Source organism: Eublepharis macularius, chromosome 3, assembly GCF_028583425.1.
Source record: "Eublepharis macularius isolate TG4126 chromosome 3, MPM_Emac_v1.0, whole genome shotgun sequence".
Lineage (NCBI taxonomy): Eukaryota > Metazoa > Chordata > Lepidosauria > Squamata > Eublepharidae > Eublepharis > Eublepharis macularius.
In genome coordinates this window covers 46,191,528-46,206,518 of record NC_072792.1, presented here as the reverse complement: position 1 = coordinate 46,206,518, position 14,991 = coordinate 46,191,528, and the positions used below count along the sequence as shown (strand labels likewise).

The 14,991-nt window shown below is 49.9% G+C and overlaps 1 protein-coding gene across 1 annotated transcript; it reads left to right on the top strand.

Annotated features, from left to right (window-relative positions):
* The first annotated feature begins 6,789 nt into the window (after positions 1–6,789).
* On the top strand, positions 6,790–7,689 carry LOC129326200 (integrase/recombinase xerD homolog). Its single transcript, XM_054974364.1, has one exon. The coding sequence runs from the start codon at positions 6,790–6,792 to the stop codon at positions 7,687–7,689; it is 900 nt and encodes a 299-aa protein (XP_054830339.1).
* Positions 7,690–14,991: the final 7,302 nt, after the last annotated feature.

Genomic DNA, 14,991 nt, shown 5'->3' with positions numbered 1-14,991 from the left:
ATAGAATAATAATTAGAACAATTGCTTGGAGGTTTTCTTAGAAATGCTGAGATAAAAATAAAAATGGAAATACTTTTCATTATATCAGTACATTTTCAGTAATGATAGATTATATTTAATTTACCTATTTAGGTTTTAAGTCCTCCTCTCACTCCATATAAAGTTGTCAGGTTTTTTTTCTCCCTGAATGGAATCAACTGAAATATAAAATAAATTAAAAAATGGCTCCCAGAACCTGGCTTAGCTGTCACAGGAGTCATAATTCTGTCAATAATAGACAGTAAATGCATAGGCCTGATTTTCCCCCCTCTTATTTTTATTTATAAATTCCATTTCATAATAGCAATAAGACACCACAGGCCATGCATTTTGAAGGGATTACTGCACTTCTCTTGTGATTAAAGTCACACAGCCTCTAGCCTTCTGCCTCATGTCGCCACCCAAGGTGTTCAGTAATAGTCCTGAAATGCACTGCATGCTGGGTCTTATTACTTAAATATATTTAGCTTGATCATACTGGGTGGGGGGAGCTAAGCGAATGCCCAAGAAGAACTTCCTGTTACTGCTCTTCCATGCCTTTTAATTAACTCATCAGAAATGTAATTCTGAGTTAAGTTATTGACTCTTTGTTAAAACATACAAGCAGCACAAAGTCACTTGTTTGCATTTATGATCTATAGTGCCCCCTTGCATATTGAACTTCCCACTTTTATCATTCTAATATAATTTTGCTTGTTGCACAATACAGAAATTTAGTTTGAGTTTCCCAAAAGAGCTAAACCGTTACATTCTCCATTAAATTACCACTGTCATTTAATTCATTAGAAGAGTTTATGGAGTTACAATATGTCTGTAATTTATAGCCTACTTACTGACAAAGCTTAATGCTAACATATGCCTAATTTGCCAAGGTTATCTCAAGTTCCATTCATCTCCCCCCACTAACAATATGCCTCTGATTCCATGCTTCATGGATGAGGTACATGTGGTTTCATATTTAGTGCTATCAATCACAAGTAATTGCCTCCAGCTCCCCGCCTCAACGTTCAAAGGAAGTTCTATACGGTGTCTGATGATTGATGAAAAGTGGATACTGAGCCAGAGGAGGGCGTCATCCTCCATCTTTAGTGAGGAAAAAAAATCTGGAGGAGCTGACTAGGGGAAAAAAAGGAGATAAATAAGTGTCTGACATTCCCAAACATCCCTCTTTCCTTTCTGGTCAACTGTGATTTGCAGTCAGGGAAAAATGTTTTCATATTTGTGTGTGTTCCTATGTAAAGAAATTCCATAACGAAGACACCCTGGAAATCTTGTTGGTCTTTGAGGTACTACTGGACTCAAATCTTGTTTTATGTAGAAGTGATAGGACCTGCGACAAATTAAGCCATTAAAAGAATTACTCTTTGAGTTTTCCAGGACACAACAATATAGGGATTCTAGTATAAGGTTATAAGCTTGCAAATCAGTATGTAGATATGTTGTTGAACCCCCAAGGAATTCAACTAGACTTTATAAAAGTCTTGAAAATTACATTGCTAAATCCTATATCTTGGCTATCAAAGAATCTATTTAGTAGGTTTTTCTTTGCCTGTGGCATTGTTATAGATAAAGTCGCACTGCTTACCCTCAGATATGTTTTTGAAATATTATTTTTGCCTGTTATTCTGCATGTTTCTTACATCGTCCTTTCTAGGCAATAGATGCATTATGTGTTTATAGGTTTGGACTGAGCCAGCTTTTTCACTGAATCTTGCTGAACTCTGTGCCTTACTACAAGCCTCATCACACATATTTTTGTACATGCAGGCCCCACGATCCACAAGATAAAATTTTGGGGGAGGCCTCTCAACCTAATTTTCACCAGAAGAAAAGTTGTTTGGAATCCGTGCTGCTTTAAAGAATCCACTTTGGACCTGCTGTGGTGTACCTTGCTTCTTGCCTGTAGTGTTTGCACAGCTTTGAATCCAGACCTGCATTCACATGGACCAGAGTCTCCTTATTCCACTGAAAGGGAGAAAAAACAATCTCTCTGATTTTAGAGGATCTGGATTAAACCCTTGGTCTGTGACATTGCATTGTTGTAGCAGTCGGCATGCCCCCATCTTAGGCGTTTATTTGCTGGCACGGAGGTAAAATTAGCATCAGCAAACATTCAAAAAGCCTATAAGGGTAAAGAGTTATTTTCTGAATCATACCTACTGACTTCCTACTCATGTCATTTTTGACAAGCAGGGGGAGATATGATGCTGCGCACTGGTTTGTGGGGAAAGCTCTCAGAGTTCTGTTTCATTACATGGCTAATTAAGCAAGGTCACTGAGTCCTTTTTCATTTCTTACAATTGTGGCATCTCTAGTGCTTGAATAGATCTGTTTATTATCGTATGTGCCCTTGTGTTATAAAGATACAAAATATGTGTGTGCATGTGCCTCTGCCAAGATCTATGTTTTATATAGGCTCTTATTTGTAGCCCCAAGGAACATAAATTATATAAGCTGTGTTACACAATCACAGAATAAAACCTAATTATTGAAACTATTTTTTAAACCCATATGCAAATATGCAGCAAGTATGAATAATTAATGCAAAGGAATGTAAGCTATAACAATAAGGTTCACTTTACACTAACAGTCTGACTTATCCATGACACAGGATCTTCAGAGAGGTTAATTTCTTTATGCAAGAGAACAAGAAAGGCGTGCAAATGAATAATTAAGTATATAAACAAGTACATGAGCTACAGGATTACATAACATCAAAATAGGTCTAACTGGGACAGAACTGTAGAGAAGAAATTGTTTATAGACCACATTTCAGCAATTACCTGCACTTAAAGCTCATTGGTTTCCACGGGCCTAGAGCATACATAACTGTGTTGGAATTCCTGTCCTTCTACAACTACAGCTGTGGCCTCAGACTTACCTGGGGCCTGTTTGGTGCCGGCGCTGCGGGGAGGGAAGCGTGGCGGCCGCCATTTTGCTGGTCTCGCCCGGTCATCCTGGGGCGAGACCAGCCAATAGTTTCAAACCCCGGCCGCCCAATCACGGGCGCCCGGGGCGTGGCTGAGGGGAATCGCGACCGCGGTTCTCCCTCTGGTCCGACCGCATGGCATATATGCCTGTGGCCGGCCCCGCCCAGCTCAGTCGCCGGCGGAGTTCCTGCAGCGGAGACCACGCCGAGGGACAGAGCGGCAGAAGTCCGAGCGGGCGCCGTGCGGAGGAAGGGGTTGAGCTGAGCCTCTCGCCTCCGCTGCGGTCGGTGAGCTTCGCCGGCCTGCCTCGGCAGAAGACAGCTGGGAGCGCCCGAAGAACACGACGGCACGAGGCTTGAGCTGGGCCTCGTGCCTCGTGTACGCAAGCGGCGCGGCGGCGCGGCGGCGTCAGAGGGAGCCTTTTCGGAGGTTCTTCGTCGGCGGGACCCAGGCCGGTGCTCCGGCCGGTCAGCGGTGAGGGGCCGAGCCGGGCCGCGCTCCTCCTGCAGCCGGGCCCTCACCTTGTCGGGGCGTGGGGGAAAGGGTGACCCTGTCCCGCTCTCCAGCTCGGGGGCCAGCGCCTACACGGGACCACACAGCGGGTGGCAGCAGTTGCGGGTCGGCGGAACATGGCCCCCGCGAACAAGGGGACGGGAGCCCGGGCGGCCGGTAGGCAGGGGAACAGAGGCTCCCGCGCGGCCGAGGTGGGCCCCGGCGCATCTTCATCGGGCCGGGGGGGCAGGGCCAAGCCCTGCTCGGGTAAGGCCAAGAGCCACCCCCCCTCGGCCCGCACAGGAAAAAAGGGCTCCCTCGCCGCTCCTGGGAGAGCTAGGGGAGCTGGGCAGTCCATTGCCGCCTCACTGGGAGGGGAGCGGAATAGCCGCCTCCCCAGGGCAAAGGGCCCAGGGCGGGTGGAGGCCAAGCAAGTAGGGCCTTCGCCCACCACGCGGGCCTTGGATCGGGGCACAAAAAGGGCAAGGCCAGCCAGGGGGGCCACAAGTCTAGGCTCCACAGAGCAGGCGCCAGCGCCCAGGTCCTTGGACAGCATCGGCCGTGCCTTGGAGCTCCTGGCGGCCCGTGTCGAGCAGCTGGGGAACTCCGGGCCCGGGGGGGGCCAGCCAGCCCCTGGGCCCGTCGAGGTCTCACAACGTAGCAGAAGCAAGCAGGGGAGGAAACGCCCGGCCCAATCCCGGGAGGGGCCACGTTCTCCCTCGTCCAGCTCTGCGGATTCCAGCAGCAGGGAGCGGAAGAAGCCTCCAAAGAAAGGGCGTAGGCAGCGCAGAAAGAGGACCCGGCGGCACCTCGAGGTTTCAGACAGCGAGGATACATCAGGTGGGTCCTCGTCATCTGAGGAGGGGTCCTCTGGGGAGGATTACTGGGAGGTGGCTTCAGGGGTCCCGGGCTTACCACCTTGGGCCGTGCGGCGGCGCTCAGGGGGGCGCGGGGAGGACGGTGCCCCTCGGGAGGTTTGGGGTGCAGACGACAGCCCCCCTCAGGCCTCGTCCTTCACGGACGAGGAGGATCCCCCCGGCCTCCATCTGTCCCGCAGGGTGCGTGAGCGCATCCTGGACGGTTACTACTTGGACATCTTCTCGCTATTAAAACCTGAAGCGGAGGATGGCAGGTCTGCCCCCTCATCCAAGCATGATAAAAAAGCGGGGAAGAGGGCGGCAGCCGAGCGCACATTCGCCAACTGGCTGGAGGGGTTCGCGGTATATATGGGGGTGATCCAGGCGGCCTACCCCAACCGGGGTTGGCACCTGTCCAACCACCTCAGCAACGTCCTCCGGGCCCGGGCCTTGGCCGGGGAGCAGGCAGCCATGGAATACGATGAGGCCTTTCGGAAAAGGGCCTCCCACAACCCCCGTGCACGGTGGGACCTCATCAACCAGAAGCTGTGGCTCTGGTTGGTGGGGCCGCACATGAGGGGCAGGGGGGAGGGATCTCGCGGCTCGCGCTGGTCAGGCCGCCGCGACAGGCCTAGGGGCCCCTGTTGGGAGTACAATCAGGGGAAGTGCTTCCGCCCGAAGTGCCGGTTTGATCATAATTGCGACTCTTGCGGCGGCCCCCATGCCCGCCCCTCTTGCTCCCGGGGTTCTGCCCCGTCTCAGCCCTTTCGAGGGGGCCGGTCCGCCGCCGCAGCAGCTCGGAGGGACGGTGGATCGGCCGCCTCTGCTGCCCAAACCACTAGCGGCGGCTCCTAGTCCCACGCAGGTTTCGCTGGGCTTGGCCTGCTCCCCCGTTCGCCTGGCGTCCCTCCTTCCCCTCCTGGCACGCTACCCAAACAGGGAGGCCGCCCAATATTTGAGGGAGGGTTTCTCAATGGGCTTTCGGATCCCCTTTACAGGCCCCCGCGTTGCCACCACAGCCGGCAACCTAAAATCCGCCAGGGAGTTGCCGGAGGTGGTTGCGGCTAAGATCGCTAAGGAAGTGGCGGCGGGCCGCGTGGCGGGCCCCTTCGAATCCCCTCCTCTGCCTAACCTCAGGATCTCTCCACTGGGGGTCGTCCCTAAGAAGACCCCCGGCGAGTACCGCTTGATACACCACTTGTCCTATCCCAGGGGCTCGTCTGTGAATGACCTCATTCCCCCTGAATGCTGTTCTGTTAAGTATGCCTCGCTGGATCAGGCCATCCGTTTGGTAAGGGCATGTGGGCCAGGTGCCCTCATGGCCAAGTGCGACGTCCAGTCAGCCTTCCGCCTGCTTCCGGTCCACCCACTCGACCACTGCCTTCTGGGCTTTAAGTTCCAGGGCGGGTGGTATGTGGACAAGGCCATGCCCATGGGCTGCTCGGTGTCCTGTGTGGCCTTCGAGACATTTAGCACCTTTTTGGAATGGGTGGCCAAGGAACGCTTGGGGTCCCCTTTCATTACGCATTATTTGGATGATTTCCTGATAATGACCCCCCCTGGTGGCTCGGCTTGCGCTGACCACCTTAGGTCCTTCCAGGCTATGGCCCGCGAGCTGGGGGTCCCCCTCGCGCAGGAAAAAACGGAGGGCCCCTCTTCCTGCCTCACATATCTGGGCATCCAGCTGGACTCCGTCGCTGGCCTGTCTCGGCTCCCTGCAGATAAGCTGGCCAGGCTCCGGGCCCTTATAGCCTCCACCCTCCATCGGGAAAAGTGCACTCTCAGGGAGTTCCAATCCGTTATCGGCCACCTTAACTTCGCATGCAGGGTCATCTCCCCGGGGCGGGCCTTCTGTTCCCGCCTCACCAGGGCATGTCGGGGGGTATCCTCTCCCCATCACCGCATTCGGCTCAACAAGGGTATCAAGGCTGACCTCCAGGTTTGGCAGCAGTTCTTGTCTGGCTTCAATGGGGTCTCTTTCTGGCAGGACTCACTGGACCTGGGCCCCAGCTTGCAAGTCCATTCGGACGCGGCTGGGAGCCTGGGGTTCAGGGTCTATTTTGGGGGGCGCTGGTGCGCTCAGCGCTGGCCCCCATCTTGGGCAGGCTCGGGGATACTCAGGGACCTTACCTTTTTAGAACTTTTTCCCATCGTGGTGGCGGTGGTCATCTGGGGCTCACAGGTGCGGGACAGGCGGGTCACCTTCTGGTGTGACAACCTAGCAACGGTCAAGGTCATCAACCGGCAGTCCTCTTGCTCTGAGCGGGTCATGTGCCTCATCCGCCGCTTCGTGCTAACATGCCTCGCTGCTAACATAACCTTCTCAGCCCGCCATGTTGCAGGTGTGGATAACGGACTGGCCGATGCACTATCTCGATTCCAGATGGAGAGGTTTTTCGCACTGGCTCCAGAGGCACGGTGCACCCCGACCCCTTCCCGGAGGAGCTGTGGCTGATTGGAGGGACGCCGTAATGCAGGGAGTATTGTGCTCGGTGGCCCCGTCCACCCTCCGGGCGTATTCGGCAGCTCTCACCCGCTTCCTGGCTTTTGCTGGAACCGCTGGGGGTGATGGGTCTTGGCCCACTTCTCAGGTCGTCGTCCTGCAGTACCTGGTGCATCTCAGGGGTCTGGGGCTTTCCCCTCGTTCCATGCGGAGAGATTTAGCAGCCCTCTCCTTTTTCAGTAAGGCCCAGGGCTTCCCCGACCCTTGCAGCGGGTTCATTGTCCGCCGGGCCCTTACGGGCTGGGCCAGGCTCGCCCCGCTTCCCCCGGACCGCAGGCGCCCCATCACACTGGACATCCTCGAGCGCGTGCTTCACGCTCTGCCCGGCCTTTGTTGGTCCCCAGGCGAGGCCCGGCTCTTTCGCGCCGCCTTCATGGTAGCCTTTTACGGTGCTTTCCGTGTTAGTGAGATCGTGGCAGGTTCCCGTTCCGACACCTCAGGCCGCGCCCTGGCAGCCTCTGACCTGACCTGTTCCCCCCGCCTCGTGACCATCACCCTGCGACGTTCCAAGACCGACCAGCGTGGCCGAGGGTCCACCGTCACGCTGCGGGCAGCTAGGCGCCGGGTGCTTTGCCCGGTTCGAGCGGTCAGGGCCTTCCTGGATTGCCGCCCCCTCGGCCCCGGGCCCCTCTTTATACATGAGGACGGGTCCCCCCTCTCTCGGTACCAGTTCTCCTCGGTGCTCAGGGCTTGCCTGCTGGCCGCGGGGCTTCCCCCCATGCAGTTTGGCTCACACTCATTTCGCATAGGGGCGGCAACCGTGGCCGCTGGCTTGGGGCTCCCACCGTCAGTCATTCAGTCCATCGGGCGCTGGCGCTCCAGCGCTTTCCGTTCCTATATTCGCCCCACCGGGGAGGCCTCGCACTAACGTTGTGGTTTGTTGTTATCTCAGGCAGGAGGAAGAGTGTTTGGGTGTGCGGCCACAGTATTGTCCACTGGGCGGGCAAGTACGCGGCTACCTCTGGCTGGGGCCAGCACCTGGGACTGGATGACCAACTCTGCGTCCGCTGGATGGGGGTCCGAGGCATGCTGTGGGAATCCCTCGTCCCCATGCTTGCGCACCAGGCCCGGCTGCAGCGCCCGCCAGACGCCATCGTAATTCAGCTGGGAGAGAACGACATCGGCAAGCGGGATTGCCCTGATCTGAAGCGGTCCATGTGCGCCGACTTGGAGCATCTTCAAGGACTCTTTCCTCGGACGACCTTCCTCTGGTCGGATCTGCTGCAGAGGCGGGCCTGGCGGGGGGCGCTCTGCCCCAGGAAGGTGGACGGCATCAGGCAGAGGCTGGCACGTGCCATTGAGCGGTTCGTCTTGGAGAGGGGGGGCCTCCTCATTCAGCACCTGGACATTTCACACCGCCTGGAGGCGCTTTTCCGGCCAGATGGGGTCCATCTGTCCAGCTGGGGGCAAGACCTCTGGCTGCAGGACATCAGGGACGGCCTGCTGGCCTGGCTGGGGTTTTAGGAGCGTTGGCGGGGAGCCCGGGAGGCCGGTCTCTCGTGGCGGTGGGCATCGGGTCAGATCTCGTTTGGGGGGGCCAGGGTCTGCGCGCCCAGGCCCCTCCCTTAGGGGATTCCCATAAGGAATCTTGGGGGTGAGTTCGGAGGAGCATGCCCAGCTCGGGGGCAGCTAGGAAAACTCACTCCCAGGTGGCTGGGGAGGCCACTCAGGGGTGTACACCCAGGTGACTCCCCAATAAGGCCACTCCTTGGGTCCCCCCCTCAGCATGGCTGAGGGGGGTGGGTTATTCGGCTGGCAGGCGGGCCAGCCGATTCGATCTGGGATCTGACCCTCATGCCGCGCCAATGCTCCTTTGTTATGTTAATAAAGTTGTGGCCTGTTTTACTCCAGCATCATTGTCTGTCAGGTTTTGTACCGGTCTTTCTCTATCTTAGCCTTGGTGGGGGAGGCGGCGCAGCATTCCCTCCCCACTCTCAGCGTAGGCAGCAAATACACGAGCAGTGATCATCTCATTCTTAAAATCAAGCTCTACAGACTCACCCATTCCTGCTGGATGTGGGAGAATTGGGTCCATTTGTTCCTCTAAGAAAAAGAGGTGGGATATACCTTATTGGAAAGTGAAGTCAGAAGGTTAAAGTGGCCATTTAGTAGTTTAAAGGTGATTCAAGGCTTTTAATAACTATAAGGAACCAGAACAGTATGGAGCAGTAAAGGTCAGAATATTACGGAGGAGATTAAGATACCCTTTCTAGAGCACGATCACCAGGGCTTTTTTTCAGCGGGAATGCGGCGGAACGGAGTTCCGGAACCTCTTGAAAATGGTCACACGGCTGGTGGCCCCACCCCCTGGTCTCCAGACAGAGGGGAGTTTAGATTGCCCTCTGCTCTGCCAAGCGGCGCGGAGGGCAATCTAAACTCCCCTCTGTCAGATCAGGGGGCGGGGCCACCAGCCATGTGACCATTTTCTCCTAGGGCAACCCACTGAGTTCCACCACCTCTTTTCCCAGAAAAAAAGCCCTGAAGATCACTATAAATCATTTGAATATTATGTTCAAGCCCACAACAACCATTCTCAGAGACATTTCCTCTGTCTTCCACTGTCTTGCTATTAAACCAAAAATATTATTATAAAGTATTTAACAATATAGTGAATATTTCTGTTTTTCCTTATCTTTTTTTTCTGTATCTCCTTTGTTGTTTAGAAAACAATTAAAAAAAATATTATGGAGGAAACCTGGATTTATATCCTTGCTTCTTCATGAAGTTCACTGGGTAATCTTGGGTCAATTACTCTCTCTCCCAACCCAACTTACCCCACACAGTTGTTGTGCAATTGATGTGGAGGGTGGCAGAACTATGTACATGGCCTTGTGCTCTTTGAAAGAAGGATGGCATAAAAATGCATTACATCGGTAGATAGGAAGTGGTCTTCAAACTTTCCAGACTGGGAACCCACCAAGCATGAGACCCATATCTAATTACATAGTGAGATTTCTTTTTTAAAATCTTTTAAATAAATAAAATAGTATCACCTAGGTACATGCACATAATAAATAAATATGAAATGATTGGTAATTTTTTATCCAGTATTAAAACTAAGGCTTCAGCAACCACTCGCACAACAGAAAGCACTTTCATAACTTTTAAACTGCATGGAAGCCTGTAGTGTCAGTTTATTAGATAACTTGATTTTGTGGCATCGCCGGTATTCCATCCTGGAAGCATTCTTAAAAACACAACATGGAGCCTTTAAATCAGGTTAGTTGAACTGTGCAGCTTTCCTATACATCTTCTTTGTCTTCCTTTTTTGCAGTTGACATTGTGCTCTTTCTTTCTCCCTACCTGGCCAAAATAGATGGTTTACCCATTTGTTGCCTTATTGCTGGCATTCTACAAAATTGCCTGTAACTTTCTTTGTTCATCTCTATATGCTTCAGAAAGGATGGACTCACCTATCCTCTGAGCTTCTCACCTCTATTATGTGTACATTTACTGGTTGTTTGCCTTCGTTGGTACTCACATTCTGAGCTCTTGCCCAATAGATTTGTATTAACATTATTTTTTTCTTGACAACAGTTCTCTCCCAGAAATTGTACTTTTTCACTTATTCAGACAATTTTCAGTCCACACCCCCACCATTTCTTACATTCTTTATTGCTGCCTGCATTGTATATTCTCTTCATGGATTAACGAGAGCCCCAGAAGTTCAAAACTGCAACCAATTTATGCTTCCTACAGTGATAGTATCGAAGATATACAACAGTGGCATAAAATGGATGTAAGTACAACCCTACTGGATCAGACCAAATATCCAGTATTTGGCTTCCAGCTATGGCCAAAGAAGTTCATGAGAAAGACACAAAGGCCCTCCCCTAGAATATTCTTGAGCACCTGAAATTCAAAGGCTTACTTCCTTATAAGTGTGGAAATTTAACTTAGCTATCATGGCTAGGCCATGTTTACATTTTTATTTTTAGAAAGTACATTAGCTTGCTGCTTGCTATGATTTGATACATGCAAATAATCAGCAGAAAATACATAAAGAATCATGTCCCCAAATCAATCTGAGCAGTGTGAAAGATTGCACTGCCCCTAGTCTTGTCCTCTTGCTAATGACTCATTTGGCCCATTTGTACCAACCTGTCAGGGAACAAGCAAAAAAATAATGCTCTTACAGTAAAATTCTAAGCAGAGTTACTCTGGTCTGAGCCCACTGAAATCAATAGGCTTAGATCGGCATAACTCTGCTTAGGATTTCACTGTTAATGCTTTTGCCCCACCAGATCAGCACAGGGATTCCCAACTAGTTGAGCATGTGGTCACTCACTACTGGAATTTTGAAAACAGATAACAGGCACCACAACAAAACACACAACAGGACAGGGCCAGTCACAAAATATTGGGAGGTTCTAAGGCAAGTGTCCCCCTATAATGAAGGTAACTGTTTCTGAATGGGCGTTCTCTGCAGACACAGAAGCGATGCCTCCAATCTCTTCAGCCTTTCCTTATAGCAAAGGTGCTCCAAACTCATCTTCTGTATGTTTCCAGCTCTTAAATATCCTTTTGGATATATGGTGGCCAGAACTGCATACAGTATTCCAAACGAGGCCCCACCATACATCTGTAGAGGGGCATTATAATATTGCCAGTTTTATTTTCAATCCCCAGTACAGACTAGTTTTCCTTTTTCATGCTGAGGCACGTTAGGTTGATATTTTCATTGTGCTATCTACTACGATTGACTTTTCCTCTCAGTCTTCGAGAGTTTAGACTCCATTAATGTGTACTTAAAGTGGGATTTTTTATTCCAGTGTGCATCTCCTTACATTTACCGACACTGAATTTCATTTGCCACATTACCTCACCCAATTTGCAGAGATCCTCCTAGTGCTCTTCACAGTTAGCCTCAGGTTTCACCTTGCTGAAAAATTTTGTGCCACGGCTTACTCCCAGTTCCAGATAAATTGTGAGCAAATTAAATAGCATCGGCCTCAAGACTGATTCTTACTTCTCTCCACTGAGAGTTAAGCTACAAGTGACGAATTACACTTGCCTGGCAAGTGAACAGACTCACGTGTATTCCTCCCTGTTCACTTGCCCTCCACTTGCGCTCCACGTAGTGATCAAGTGGAGGGCAAGTGGAGGGCAAATGAACAGGGAGGAATACACGAGTCTGTTCACTTGCCAGGCAAGTGTAATTTGTCACTTGTAGCTTGGCTCTGAGAAAACAGTGTATTTATTCCTACCCTCTGCTTTCTTTTCTTCAGCCAGTTTTTAATTTATAAAAGTACCTGTCTTCGTATGACTGCTAAGATTACTCAGGAGTCTTCGGTGAGGTATCTTGACAAAAGTCTTTTGAAAGTTCAAATATGTAATGTCTACTGTTTACTGTTATCTGTTTGTTCACTTTCTCTCAAGGAGTTCCAAAAGGCTGGTGAGGCAGGACTTCCATTTGCAGAAGCCATGCTGATTTTCCTTCCACAGGCTTTGTTCCTCTGTGTGCCTAATAATTCTGTCTATGATTACAGTTTCTTCTAATTTGCCTTGGACAGACATTAGGATAAATGGCCTGAAATTTCCTAGATGACCTCTGGAACCCTTTTAAAAATTGCTGTAACATTTGCTACTCTCCAGTTGTCTGATATAGTGGCTGATTTTAGTGACAAATTACATGTACTGGTTAGTACAGCAACAATTTCACAACTGAGTTCTTTAAGAATTATTAAGTATATGACATCAGTACCCAGATACTTACTGGTTTTTAATTTTCCCAATAAGTCTAGAACTTCATCTCTTAGCACCTCACCCAATGAACTCAGGTGCAAAGAATTCACGTAGCTTTCTCTACCATTCCTCCATATTCCTTTAGCAATCCTTTTATTTCAAAGGCCCAGTTGCTTCTCTGGCTGGTTTCCTGCCCCAGATATATTTAAAGTAATGCTAACTGTGTGTCTTGATGATTGAGCATCTGCTCTTCAAATTCTCTTTTTGCTCATGTAATTACTAATTTAAACTTTTCTCAGACCCTGTGCTCCCTTCTGTTCACTTCATGCAGGCAGCCCCTTCACTTTTAAAAATAAATCTTTTTGCCTTTTATGGCTTCCTTGACAAGGGGTTGCTAACCATATAGGCATCCCTTTAGACCGTGGGCAGTACTTTTCCCCACCTTGGGGATGCATTCTATCTAGGCTTCAATTATAGTGTGGTTTTAAATAGCTTCCATTCTCCCTTTCAGCTTCATTCTAACTAGTACCTTCATTTTTGTAAAGTTTTATCTTCTGAGGGCCAAGCTACACATGACGAATGACACTTGAACAGCAAGTGGATTGAGTGGAGAGCAAGTGAACAGGGAGAAATACACTTGCCGTTCAAGTGTCATTCGTCATGTGTAGCTTGGCCCTCTAATCAAATGTTACTGTTTTGGACTTCAGTGAAAACATTCCATTGACATGCATACTGGGCTGATTAGCCATGTGGTCACTGTTCCCAGATGGTGCAACAATAACTGCATCTTGCACCAGGTCTCAATCCACACTCAGAACCAACTTGAAGATCACACGACACCTTTGCTTGGCTCTGTGACCAATTGTCCCAGTGCACAGTCATCTTTGATGTTTAGGAATCTTATTTCTACATGTTTATTCAGTCAATGTGAGGGCAGTTGCAGTCACCGAGTATCACAATATTGTTGGCTTTAGTCACCTCCCTTCCTCCCTTTTTCACCTCAAGAACAGTCTCAACAGTTTGATCAGGTGGGCCACAGTACACTCCCACCTTTAAGTAACCCATAGCTATTAGATCAGGGAGTTCATTCCTATAATGTTTTCTAGCTTATTTGACTCTATACCCTCTTTGATATACAGAGCAATATCTCCCTGCCCTTCTATACTGCTTATGCCCAGAGATGACTGTGTCCCTCCATTTGTAGGAATATATTCAATTTGTTGCAGAGTAACGGAATTGCACATTGGACGTAATGAGAACACACACTTCCAGAGTTTAGTGCTATAAAATACTTTACTACCTAAACGGATAAAAGGTTACATTAGAAGAAAATAAGAAATAGCTAACTGGCTACATTGTGCTAGCTTCTGAACTAAACAGAGACTTAGAGTAAACTGTTATATCCTAGAGAGTGAAACTAGACTGAACAAAGAGCAATAAATGTATTGTCGAAGGCTTTCACGGCCGGAGAACGATGATACAGCCCGGAAAACCCCCAACAAAGAGCAATAAACTTCTGTATATCTTTCTACTTAATTGGCCCCCCCCCCCATAAACTGGTTGCCCAATAGAGAATCTTAATTCTACTTCATTAAGCATAGAGACTCCCATTTCTACAGAGGGAAAACTCACTCGATAGCTAATAGTTACATGCAAGTAAGTTTTCTAACTCAGTAACATAAACAACAGTTTAACTCTTTCATAACTGAACGTAAACACTTGCTAATTCCCAACATATTGCACCATATTTCTGAAACACCCATTATATCTAAGTTGTCATTTAGTACCAAGTGCTCCAATTCCTCCATCTGGACTCAGAGGCTTCCAGCATTAGTATATAGGTACCTATAACCAGGGGTCTTTTCGTAGAAAAAGAGCTGGAGGAACTCATTAGCATAACTCATTAGCATATGCCCCACCTCTTGCCCTCACTGGAAGTGTGCCATTAGTATAACTGATTTGCATATGCCACACCCCCTGACATCACCTATTCTGGCTGTTTTGGATCCAATCCTGGCCATTCAGGGCCAAAATTGGGCCCAAAATGGCAAAAAGGGGCTGAAAATGGCTGAAAAGGGGCACAAAATGGTCAGGATCGGGCCACTGCTGAGTGGGAGAGTGATCCACCACCTGTCAGAGGCCCGATCCAGGCCATTTCAGCCCCAATCCAGGGAGAAACAGGCCCAAAATGGCCGAGAGTAAGGTGGGCAGGGCCACCTGACATGTGACCTCTTTGGGGGAACTGTGCGATCGTCTTCGTCCTTCTGTGCAGCCCCACATTGGGGACTGCGCAGGCGCAGGCCAGCCGCGGAAAAGATTTTTCTAGCTCTAAGAGATGTGAGGGGGACGTTCGGATCCACCGCGCATGCGCACCGGTGTTCCCGCCAATTTTGAATGCATATATATCCGAACGTCCCCGGCATTCCCTCAGTTCCTTTTTCGCCGCCGTCGAAAAGGTTCTTATTGTCTAGCGTTCGTTTCCAGC